The 12,982-nt window shown below is 34.6% G+C and overlaps 1 protein-coding gene across 1 annotated transcript; it reads left to right on the top strand.

Annotated features, from left to right (window-relative positions):
- The first annotated feature begins 1,401 nt into the window (after window positions 1–1,401).
- LOC122801804 (olfactory receptor class A-like protein 1) lies at window positions 1,402–8,393 on the top strand. Its single transcript, XM_044071416.1, has 2 exons — window positions 1,402–1,594; window positions 7,149–8,393. Exon 2 carries the CDS (start codon window positions 7,200–7,202, stop codon window positions 8,130–8,132), a length of 933 nt encoding a protein of 310 aa, XP_043927351.1. The 5' UTR covers window positions 1,402–1,594; window positions 7,149–7,199; the 3' UTR covers window positions 8,133–8,393.
- The last annotated feature ends 4,589 nt before the right edge of the window (window positions 8,394–12,982 follow it).

The raw sequence follows: 12,982 nt of genomic DNA, 5'->3' as shown, positions 1-12,982 counted from the left end.
TATAATATATGTTCAGTGTGATATGGCTTTAACACAATGTTCACTGATGTAATGCTACAGAGTATTTAAATATCAGAGCTCCGTGTATAACAAGCATTTGCTTATTAACATTTTGTATGTTTACCTGGTTTAACCTCCTGCTTGGATGGAAAAGAATGACAGCTAGAGTAATAAAGGTAAAACATTTTCATTCCACTGAACTTTTTTATTCTGTGGTTGATATAAACTCATGTTGTCAAAACTATGAATTTTAACCTGGACTAAATATTAGCATGCCGGTCACTAAAGAAGCAGATTTCAAGGATGGTTCTTAGAAAGATACATTTTAGGAGGACTTTCAAGTTGCATTATCTTTGATAATGACAGGAAAATAAAATATGTAATAGTAACAAAATCAAACTGCTGCATAAAATACCCGTGTTTATTTTGTATATGGTTATTTATCTTATTATAGTTTCTCCATAGAAGATTGAAGCACAATGTAATGATGAACCTGAGTACTGAATATAAATGCAAAAAAAAAAAATGTCAGATGGGTGAAAACTGAAATTATAATCACTGTTTTTTCAGGATGACAAGCATCCTCTATCTCCTTTCAAGAGGTAATACCTCCTACACCCCAAACAGTTGCACAAACAAAAAAAGGAAAACATCTCCCAAAACAAAGGCACACTTCCTGCACATACACAGAAACTGCAATGGCAACGATTTTTTTATGTAAAGACAGTCGATGATGATTTGATCCTTGTCATTCTGTGACCCAGGCACCTGACACTCAGGAAATGTAAACTCGGTAACCTGCAGGTAAACTGTTTTTTTAAGTAAGCCAGCTAAGCTCCATTGTTAGTCTTGGAATACTGATGGGACACATGATTTGCTCAGAGTTCTACAGCAGGCAATAAGAATTCAAACTGAGGATTTCGGGAGGGAATTTGGTAGTAGCACATAGCCTTAACCCTTTGCATGACACTGCTAGATGAGTGCCCAACATTTTTTTGTTTAGTATATCCCATTTAAAAATTGGTGACTTTACTGTATGCAGTATATTTAAAATACTCATAGTACATATAACTAATTTTATAAAACTGCATTAAAAAACAGCTAACCAATAAAAATGGTATATTTGGCTAACCAAGTTTCAAAAGTGTCTTTAACTAGAAATTCTATGCTGACAGCATTATCAGAGATTTTCTGCTCACATAGGAGTATTAACAAACCTAGGAAATTCACCCCCCCCGACTCTCATGTGCTCCTGTGATTTATATAAGATTGTGAATATTTTGCTGTGAATTCCAAAAATTAGATTTATCACCTTTGCTAAATGAGTCACATACTGCAGTGGTAGCTTGCTTTCTTTTCTAAGAATTACTTAACTTTTTTTTTCAAATCTGACAGCAATATTGTATGAGTATGTGGACCTCACAATTCTAGCCTGCAGGAGATGGGTATATGCATGTTGTTGTCGAGATGCATGACCTTCCAGCACTGCCAGGATGCTTTTGCGCAGTGAGCAATGCCACAATCAGTAACAGATAGCAAGGAATTTGGCAGTCCATTCGCTTGTTGAAGAGGTGCTTGGGTGGATTAAGCTCAGGTAAGTAGCTTTCGGTGGATTCATTCAAAGTAGATCCACACACACAGACACACACACACACACACACACACACACACACACACACACACACACACACACACACACACACACATGTAATATATACATTATATATAATTATATAGTTACCATGTGTCGTAGGTCACATTGTATTCAACTGAAGCTGATAAGATGAGGTTTTTTTTGCATTTGTCTGTGGGTATTGCATGTTTAATCATTTTTTTGTCTCTTTCATATTTTTGATTTTTTTGTATAGAAATATGATTTTATTTGTGGTTTTGGTACATTTTAAACACATTTATGTAATTTTTTAAATGTTTTTGTTGTATTTTAAATTTTTGTTTAAATGGTTTTAGTGGACTTGCTCTTTGTGTGAGTCAGTTGTTTGCTATAAAAAGGAGTGCCTTTCCCAAGCTTTAAATTTGCTTTTCTTTGCTTTTACATCTTTTTGACTTAAAATAATTATATATAGTTGTATAGAACTCTGTTGGACTATGTGGGTCTTTGATGTCTTCCATTCTTTGCACACACATATGTGTGTGTGTGTGTGTGTGTGTGTGTGTGTGTGTGTGTGTGTGTGTGTGTGTGTGTGTGTGTGTATGAGCAAAGAAAGGAAAACATCAGAGTTTAAGCGTTGAAGAAAGATTAGCTCTGTTTGCAAAAAAGGTCAATGAGACCAGTCGTTGGTGGTTTGGTCATATGTGCAGAAAAGTAAAAGACTATTTTATAATGTAAATATAGGTAAGACAGGAAGAAGGCAAGAGGAAAAGTGGATGTCCAGCCTGTCTAGTGAAGAGATGGACTAATTCCACTAGGTGGTATGACTTTTTATGAAGGCAGGAGAGTGGCACGCATTTTGAAAGGGGTGATGACAGTTGATATAACACCCTGTCCCTATGTATTTTATATAGATATAGCTACAGATATAGATATGTATGTGTGTGTGTGTGTGTGTGTGTGTTTGTGCATGTATTTATGTTTGTCTTTGTGTGTTTGTGTGCATGCATGCGTGTGTATATGCATCTCTTTCTCTCTCTCTCTCTCTCTCTCACCTCATATATATATATATATATATATATATATATATATATATATATATATATATATATATATATATACACATATACATATATAAACCCGGTGATCCCAGGACCCCCTGTCACTGTGCTTAGGATCTGTCAGTCTGTTGCTGGCTAATTCATTCAGGTCAGTCATGAGTAAGACCAGCTTCTTCCTGCAAACTCATTCAACCTGCCTTTGTACATACATTGGATGATGTATTGTACTAATACAAAATAATCCCTCCTTTACCACCAGGGTCCTTGCTACCTTCTTTAATTGCTGGTATTCCTCCTCTCTTTTTTCTCACCTTACAATTAAAGGCATCGCTTGTGTAGATTGCTACCTTCCTCCCTCCCCAGTGTATCATTCCTAATCAGCCTGGAGTCTGACACCTCTGTATTTAATGTGTTTTTTCGCTGACCTGTCTTTCTGTTATACTTTCATTTTCCAACCTCCCTTCCTGTATCACTGCTTTCATTTCCTCCATATTCCATCACAGGCCTCTTGCATTTTATAGAAATACTACCCGGTCTTGTCCTCATTTACCTTTGCTTATTTCTATGCTCTGTTTGAGGTCTGCCCCACCCCCACAATCTTGTGCCAAACTACTTTATCCTTATTCTCTGTCTTGGGTCAGTTTTTCTCCCTTTGCCTAGTGCCTCAGTACCTATCTCTCTCTTTTTCATCCATGACACCCCTTCCATCTTCCTTCACAGGTCCATTCCTTGGGAAGCTCAAACTACCTATGTCCTTTCTTTGCCAATAACAAGCCTGCTCCTAAAAAACAGCTGTTTTTCTAGGTCTTCCTCCATCCATTTACCAGTTCCAGGCCTCTTTCTCCACTGTCACATCCGGTCATTGTACTCTCATTTCCTCTTCTTTAATATGCTGGCTGATGGCAGAAGGTAACACTTGTGAAAATGCTGCCCACATCCCCTTTCCTGATACCTCTCTGTTGCTTCTTTCATTCCATCTGCTCCCACTTCATCTGTCTCCTCTCACAAGTCTCTGGTGCCTACAAACAGACCACCATGAATCCATTCCTCCCCACTTGCTGACTACATTAGTCACCCTTTAGTCAAAACTTTGGCATTGATTTTGTTGCGCCACAGCATCTTTTGTTTCACTTGCTAAGATTCTTCCATCTTTTGTTGACCTTTATGCCAGTTACTAAATCCACCCTCTCTTTGCTCTTTTTTTTCTTATTTTTCTGTTTCTAGCCACTTCTTTCTGTTGTTCTGTCCTTCCATTCTTCATTTAAAATATTTGTATGTAAAAGGGGTACTGACATATTTTGAATTGTTATTAATAGGTGTGAAAGACAGTTGCAAGTAGGGATTTTGTGCCCCAGTGGATTCAGAGGAATGGTTACATAAAACCTATTTCTATGTTTTTTCATTGAGACATTTCTGGTTTATTAGATGAAAGCTGTATAATTCAGTTAAAGGGGACATAATATGACCTGGAGCTTCACTGCAGACCTGGAACTTCTGTAGAAACTAAAGGCTTATCTGTAACATTCTGTTAAGATATGCCCTAAAGTGGAAAAGGTTATTGGGGGACATAATCATGGTGTATGGAGTTCTTGCATTAACAACAGATTGCCTGTTTTGACAGGGCCAGGGTGAACTGCTAAGCACTAAGGCCAATGTAACTTGTAATAAATGTGATATTCAAAGATGTTGCTAAACAATGGCTTGTACAGAACCTTCTTAAATTAATTGGAAATTGACTACATGGAGGGTTTTTCAGACTGAAAGGCTGAATATCCAGTTGCAAGAATTAGCAGGTAGACTGAAAAAAAAATGCTGGTATAAGGATTACTTCTCTTTTTTCCTTTAGGTAAAATTCATAAAATGTAACCCTCCCTTCATACAACTAACCATACATGCATTTGGCTTAGTCAATATGTGAGATGATAATTCTTAACTGATCATAAAAGAATGAAATCCAAAGTGATTTGTTCTTCAAAACAGACTGTCTATGCTAAAAAACAAACAAACAAACAAACATTAGCATTCCGAATAAGATTAACAGTGTGCTTTACAGCACCTTACATATGTTGAAATGGGTTACCTGACTGGATTCTTATGAACTCAGTAAGATACCCTATAGTCAACATCTATTTCTACAAATGCAGGACATAATACTGAAGCTCATGACATTTCTTTTCCCATCTTGTAAAATATAAGGGTTTAATTTAACAGTTCTTCACCTTGGCAGTATAGAAGCAAGTTAAGTACTTCATAATATTTTATCACTCATGTCATTTAGTATATTTTGTTAAAATGCTGCATATATTTTTGAAAAATGTGTACTGATTTTAATTTAATTTGTGAGCTTTGTGATTAATGTATTTAGTTTACAACAATAATAAAGTCTACAAAATACTTTGTGGCTCATCTCATTGCTGAAACTAGCCCCTTTGGTATCAATTCATACCTCTCTACTATCCAGATTTCTGCAGAATGTCCAGATTTTTGCCTTATATTTTTGGTCTGTTCCACAAAAAATGTGTGTGTTTTTTGGCAAATCACAGAGGATTGAAGTCAGTAAATAATGATGTACACTTCAGTTTCAAACATCATCTTTCAGAAAATGTATACTAACACAAATCCTACTATTCTATCAGCTTTCTAAATTTCTAGGAATAATATTTAAAATCTGTCCCTATTTTGGGGCCTTTGTCCTCTAAATATTTTAGGTTTTGTCCAAATTTCTTGTGCTAAAAGGTTGAGAGCTATGTATAAGTTCACAGTACTGGCTAAGCAATTTTAAATAAATAGATAGAAATTACTGTTAGTGGCTTCTCATTCAAATTATCCATGAGCCCTAGCAAACGTCATAAACTTAGGTCATTAGCTGTGTATTCAAAAACACGCTTTGCTTGTATGGTAGTGGACTTTCCCCAAACACATACAGTTCTTTTACGGATGATGACCCTTGTTCAGTTAATTTAAAAGTCTTTAGCTGTGACTGTTTAATAGGACTATCCATTCTACTTAATGTTTGCAAGTATCATATTGGATTAATCAACATTTTAACAAACAGTGTAAAAGTACATTCTTACTAATATCACTAAAGGGAATGGCTAGGAAACTACCCTTACCACTTGTTTTTTAAAGGTCTATATCTGTTTCTTCACAATCACAGTTTTCACTCTCAGCATGGCATGTTACAATTTTTGAGAAATCATTGACAGTAACAGCTTTAAAAAAGGCATGTATTTTCAAGTTTTTTGATGTCATTTTAATAGTCTTCTGTATGAACTATGCCTAATGATTAGTTCTGAAGTATCTCAGAAATATTCCCAACATTTAGATAAATATTATTATAATTTATGCATCTGCCACTATAGGTACACACATTGCATAACCAAGTACTATAAAAATTGACATGCACAGTCTAAAGCAGTGCTCACTGTCTTAATCTAATTTTCTGTTGCAATGTATTGACCATTACATTTACATCTGGAAGAGAAAGATGCAAGCAGGTATACAACAAGTTTAAGAGACAGTTACTCCAGTAATGCTGCATGTTTTTTAAATTCTATCACTTTTATGAAAAAAAAAACTTGCACATTTAAACTGATTAGAAGATTTTATTATATTGCAGACAGTGGGTTTCCTAATCCAGATTTTTCATTTTATTATTAAAAAATGTTAACATTTCTTTTTGAAGCTAAAACAATGATATTTATGGAGGCAGGAACATGGTTTCAGCCCAGGGACATCTGTGGATAGGGTAAGATGTGGATTATTTGATGGATTGCTCATCTTTCTCAATAGGGGAGAGGGGGAGATAAATCACTTCTGAAGCATCCAGTAGGAGTCCACAGTGATATTGGAGGAATGCTATATATTTAACAGGCAGCAATAATCTCAAACATTCACTTGTGTGCACATGGCGAAAATTTGGATTATTAAATGTTCATGTTCTTCAGAGGAGCTTGTGGATTGGACATAACATAAAATTCCGATCTTTTCTGTACAATGGTGACTTAGGGTCCTATCAAAAAGGAGGAAAAGTCAATAAATAAGGGGCAATAAAAGGGTCTTAACCATAGGAAATTGGCTAATGCTTTCAGTTAAGAAAATACAACATAAAAATATACATGTTACAAGATAGTTAGGTTGTGAGTGTTTGTTATTGACCCCATCTATTCTAAATGAACCCATGAACCTAAAGAACATGCTCACATTTAATGTAAATCTGATATGGTTTTCTTATTTGTCTTGTGAATGACTATTTTCTATATGTTTATAGAACTTCTCTGAAGCATTAGAGTGACATAATTGTACTTTTGAGCTAAGATTTACAAATAATATTCTTAAACCTATAAAAAAATATTATCCTATCAAATAAACCATGTCTGAACATTATACTGCTACTTTATGTCTTATGTTACCCATTTAATGTATAACATTTTAAAACTAAAAAGTTAATTGCTAACTATTCTTTTTCTATTTTTCAGGTCTAATATTTTGGATACTACTATGCCTCCATTAATCTATACAGAAAAAAAATGGTCTCTTATGAATTCATTGAAGGGATTTTGTTTTTCTTCATGACTCTAATTGGAATTTGTGGCAACCTAATTATTACTATTTGTTTCTCACAGATTGCTTACCAAGACCACAAAATTACAACAGTGGAAATCATTCTATTAAACCTAGCATGGGCGAATCTTATTGCTTTACTTGCAAGGAGTATTCCTGAAACTCTTTACGTATTTGGAGTAAGAAAAATATTTGATGACATTGTTTGCAAAATAATTCCCTTTCTACATATAAGTTTTAGAGGACATGCTCTCTGTCTGACATGCTTTTTGAGTTATTTTCAATGTTTGAGCATAGGTTCAACAAATATAAAATGGCTACAATTAAAAGCCAAAATGCAAAAATACATTGCAATTATAATAATTTTCTTCTGTTTTACAAGTATGGTGTTCAGCACTGACTTAATACTTTATTCATCTGCTAACAAAAATATTAGTAATACAGAAAATACAATAGCCTTAGGCTACTGTATTAATTTTTTACCAAACAAACTTATAATAGATATAATAGGATATTTAGTATTTTCCCGTGATCTCTTGTGTGTTCTTGTGATGAGTTTTTTTAGTGTCCACATTTTATTTGTTTTGTACACTCATAGACAAAAAGTGAAAGGGATAAGAAGTTCTGATCGAAGTCTGGAAAGTACTGCAGAAGGTCAAGCTGCAAAAATTGTCATATTATTAGTTATCATGTATGCACTGTTTTTTGGTATAGGCACCATAGTTTGGTTTTACCAAATTATGTCTAATACAAGTTCTAATGTTGCTTTCATTATCCGCAATTTCTTTTCAATGTGTTATTCTACATTTTTCCCTGTGGTGATTTTTGCATTTAACAGAAAAATCAGATATAAGCTACAACAGTGCTTGGGCAGGACGCATCTATTGCTAAATGATTAAGCTACCAAACCAGTTACAATCATGTATTTTGCCTGCTATGATTTATGTATAATACTATGATTTTATTTTCTCCAATTTAATATTGCTCCTTATACCTTTACTGATTTTACTTCATAAAAATAGACCGTTTTAATTTTGCTTAGATTATGAAATTTTTACATTAAGCATATGCGCAGTTTCCTTGTTAGCAGCTCTATGGAGTCCAGCATCTGAGGACCTTGTAACCTGAAAAATAACCAAGTATTCCTCTTTCTAACTATCTGCAATGAAATTTAAAGCTAAGTGCTATGTTTTCTAATAGTCTGAAGTTGAGATATTTAACTCCAGTATCCAGCCTGCATAAAAGTTGTTATAATGCAGGAAGGTAAATATGTTTTACAGCTAACTGTGTTCCCATGTCTGCTATGGAGGACTGTGAAAATTCCAATCCTGGATATCCTGGGATGAATGAGAATATGTATGACTGGAATTATTTTCATCTGTGTGCAACAATATAGACAATATCAATTATATGCGACGAGAAATCTTAACAGTTTAAGTGATGAATTTTTTTTCAGTTTAATTAACTGTATTGAACTTCAAAGCAAATGCACTAACATTCAAGGGGTATCATTGTGGTGCCCTCATTGAAAAGCGAGAAACATATAAAAAGAGGATAAACATGCCATATCAAATCAGTATGTTAACCCTAACTATCCCAGTGTACACGTGCATGCATCGTACACAGGCACAGGCCTTCTTAGATAACTCCTATCTTGCAGGAATATCTTAGGAAGTAAAAACTGAGAAGCAATGGAAAAATGTTATTTGATTATTTGTAATACAATTTACAGGAAGCAGGAAAATAATTTGAAAATAAGGAAATGACCCCTTGATAGATCTATTAGAAAAAGCAGTAACGAAAGAAGGTGGATTCAGCAAACATGAATGAGCAGAAGACAGAATGAAGTACCCAAGGAAAGATTATACTAAAATGATACAAAGCTGTTTAAATCTGACAGTTTGCAGAAGAAATCAGGGCATAAAAATTAACATCAGGATGTAAAATCAGTTAAACCATTCGGAATAGGTACAGTAAATGCAAATACAGAGCAGTCATGTACTGAGTACTTTGGTTGAGATATATTACAGAGATAGTAAAGAAAACAGCTACCTCGCTTTACGCAGAGGAAGTGATAACAACTGTAGTGCTGTAGGACACAGAAGGGCCTATCTTAGTAAACATTTTTTAACTTTACTCATCTAACATGAAATTCTTTTTACAACCTTTTTTCTTTGTACACAGTCATAGAATATGTTATACAGAACTATTTTTCAGGTGCAACCTGTTAGTTTAGTTATGTATAAATTACACAAAGTCCAACATTATGAATATAAGTCAACTCTATGAAAGTCAAGTGCAGTTTTCAGGCTTATAACCATATAAACCATATATACCGCACAGTATTATCAGTCAAAAGCTGATATGCTTTCCATTGCTGTTGTTGCTTTATTTTTTCCTGTTGTTCAGTCACTTCTGTGTGGCCATACCCCAGAATGATATCACAAAAAGTATTCATTAAAATTTCATAAACATCATCAAAAGAGTCTGAAAAGATAATATTAGCACTAATATTGAATAGTACTTGGAATCCATGCATTCCTTTCCCATGAATAGCTCATCTGTTTACAACAAGGAAATACACCAGTGTCAATTACATGTTGACATACCTAAAAAAAATAGAAAAGGTTTAGCAGTTAAAGTACACCGAGGGGCTATCTACGGCATATTGTCTTTGAGCAGAACTATCGCTGTACATTGTTCATCATATACTGCATACTATTAAACTAACTTGCCAGCATTGTTATTCACTGCCATTAAATAAGTAGCACAATATAATATTAGGATTTTAAAAATCATTATTCTAGAAGGTGTAAGAGACATCAGCAACTGTAACTGTAACAATGCTTGCTAAACATTTTCTTGAATGCCGCTGAAGTAATATAAAATCATTCAAGTGCATGTTTTTCCTACATTGATGGATTAAAAACAACCTAATCATTAAGTATAGAACTTAAGAGTCTATATTCCTACTAAAGTATAATTCTGTTGCACCTAAGATAACAGGCATTATATATATAATCATTCAATTGCATTTTTTTTCCTTAGTAAGTAGTTTACATTAATGGATTAAAAACAACCTAAACAGTAATTATAGTCTATATTCATCCTAAAGTATAATTCTGTTGTACCTAAGAGAACACACACTAATAAGCCTTTAACACTATTCCTTGTGAAATGCTAAATGCTTTTGCTAGCTCAGCTAATCAGGTAATAACTAAATTGACATGTGTACTATGGCTGTTTGAGTACTTTTTAGTACTTTGGGTGTTGTGGGATAAAGGGATGTATCTGGCTGGTACATTGTTAAACAGTTCTATATAAGTGAATATCAGTGTACCCTTGTTATATCTTTCGCTGTTATTTGTTAGCTTTGAATGTGCAAGGCCATACTATGACTTAAAATGTTCAAGAGATTAACCAGTACCCAGTTAACATACAATGAATTAATAAACGAGGTAGGTAGGTATCATGGATGACAAGCAAAGCTGAAAAGTGGCAATCGGGTTATTATCTTGTGCACAAAGCACTGCCCACCTTTAAAATATAAATGTCAAATAAAAAAGCACAAATTGTGATCTATAATACCAAACTGGAATTCATCTACAAAGATAACCAAAGACTAATCTTAACTGAAAAGGGTTTTACCATGATTGCTTCTGCAAGGTGGGGAAGTATCTCCCAACAAATTTGAAAATGAAATGTTCTGGAAACAAAGGAAGACACAGCTTTTAGAATATTAAAAGTACATCTGCTTGAATGATACCATGACAAGTAATCACCCCTTCTTGTTTATTCCAGCAAATTAGTCATTTTAGTGCTAAATGTATCACTGAAAACTTTAATTGATATCATCAGACTTTTCCAGAGTTTACAAATTGCAGCTATTCTAATGTTTGCAAATATTGTACACACTAATAGGTTTGCAAATGTGCAAAAAATGTGTATTTAAATATAAATATCTCTCTCTACACTGTAAACCTTACCTTTACAAACACTGCTATGACCTGACCATCAGACTATACCACACATTTCCACAAATGTGCTTTTCTTATTCCAGACTTTCCCCTTTACCTAACACTAAAGACATAATCCTTTACCAATTCTCCTTATTATGCAGCCTTTCTCCATCTGATTTCAGCTACTAGTATTTCAGTGTTATCAGATTTACTCTGCCAGTGCCATACGTGCTATGTTTGCATTGTTTACCTTGGTTTTCTTGTGTTGTACTTGTCTTAATCTATATAAATTGCATTTGTATGTACCTTGATTTTCTTGTGTTGTATTTGTCTTTCCCTATGTAAATTACATTTGTATGTTCCCTAGGTCCCTTCTGAAAATAGGTTCTCCCTTGCAGGGTTAATCCAGTCCATAAAATGTAAATAAATAAAAAATAAATAAATAAAATAACTGCTACAGTAAAAAAGTCATGTTACCATTTGCATGTGCTTCTGAATCTTAACTGTACTGTATAAATCTTGACTGTATACTGCATGTCTGACCCATATTGTTCTTTCCAAGTTAGTTAAGGTCATGGCTGAAAAGAATCTGAAGGCTGTACACTTAACAGGCTAATAAATTTAAATACAAATAAATAGTAAAACAATGCAGCATGGTAGAAGGCAAAACACATGAGATGCCTTGATAGTTAAATTTAGGCATTAGCCCCCAGAAACCAGAAGGAAAAAATGCACTATGCAAGACACTAGTGCTGTTCTACCTGAAGCAGTATATATATGCCTGTTAACAGCAAGGACATGCATTAGGCCGAAGCCATTCCTTAAACCAGGACCATTGGTGATGCTCTGAATGAGGTAAGCCACATACAACTACTACTACTAGATTGTACTTTGGGTAGGGCAAGAATTGAAATGAAGTCCTTCAACTTGGAGAGGATCTGAGACCTCACAGATGGGGTAAAAATGTAAATGTCCCAATTTATCCTTCTTCTTCTCATCTTTGGATTATTCATATGCAAAATAAAAGGGTATAAAAAGCTACCATGGCAAGGTAAGGCTAGGCTTCTTAAGCTCCCCATAGATAAATAACCTAACAACTACCTCTGAACCTATAAATAAAAAAAAAAAAACTGATCCCTTTCAATCATGTTTAACAAAATATTAAAATGCGGGCACACTCTTAGCTATGACACCAAACTCTAGTGGTAGGAATTTACAAAGGGTGTGGGGAGGATAATCGGTCCCAACAATTTTAGACCGACCAGCCTAATAAATATTCTCCATGAAATTATGGAAATAGTCATACAGGAACATACCCAAATTGAGAGACTGCATCTGCCATTCTTAGATATGAAACAGTATAAGGTTAGTAATGGGCAGACATGTGCCACTGTTAGACATGAAGCAGTATAAGGCTGGTAATGGGAAAACATGCATCTGCCACTGTTAGACATGGGAAGACATGCATCTGCCACTGTTAGACATGAAACAGTATAAGGCTGGTAATGGGGAGACATGCATGTCCCACTGTTAAACATGAAACAGTATAAGGCTGGTAATGGGGAGACATGCATGTCCCACTGTTAAACATGAAACAGTATAAGGCTGGTAATGGGGAGACATGCATGTCCCACTGTTAAACATGAAACAGTATAAGGCTGGTAATGGGGAGACATGCATGTGCCACTGTTAGACATGAAACAGTATAAGGGTGGTAATGGGGAGACATGCATCTTCCGCTGTTAGATGTGGAGAGACATGCATGTGCCACTGTTAGACATGAAATAGTA

Source organism: Protopterus annectens, chromosome 1.part0 (genome assembly GCF_019279795.1).
Source record: "Protopterus annectens isolate FY-2018-M chromosome 1.part0, PAN1.0, whole genome shotgun sequence".
Classification (NCBI taxonomy): Eukaryota; Metazoa; Chordata; order Ceratodontiformes; family Protopteridae; genus Protopterus; species Protopterus annectens.
The sequence above is the reverse complement of the archived record's forward strand: the minus strand, read 5'-3'. Positions and strand labels throughout refer to the sequence as shown.

Coding starts and splice junctions, on each gene's coding strand:
- LOC122801804 (XM_044071416.1), top strand. CDS start 7,200: ATGGTCTCTTATGAATTCATTGAAGGGATTTTGTTTTTCTTCATGACT.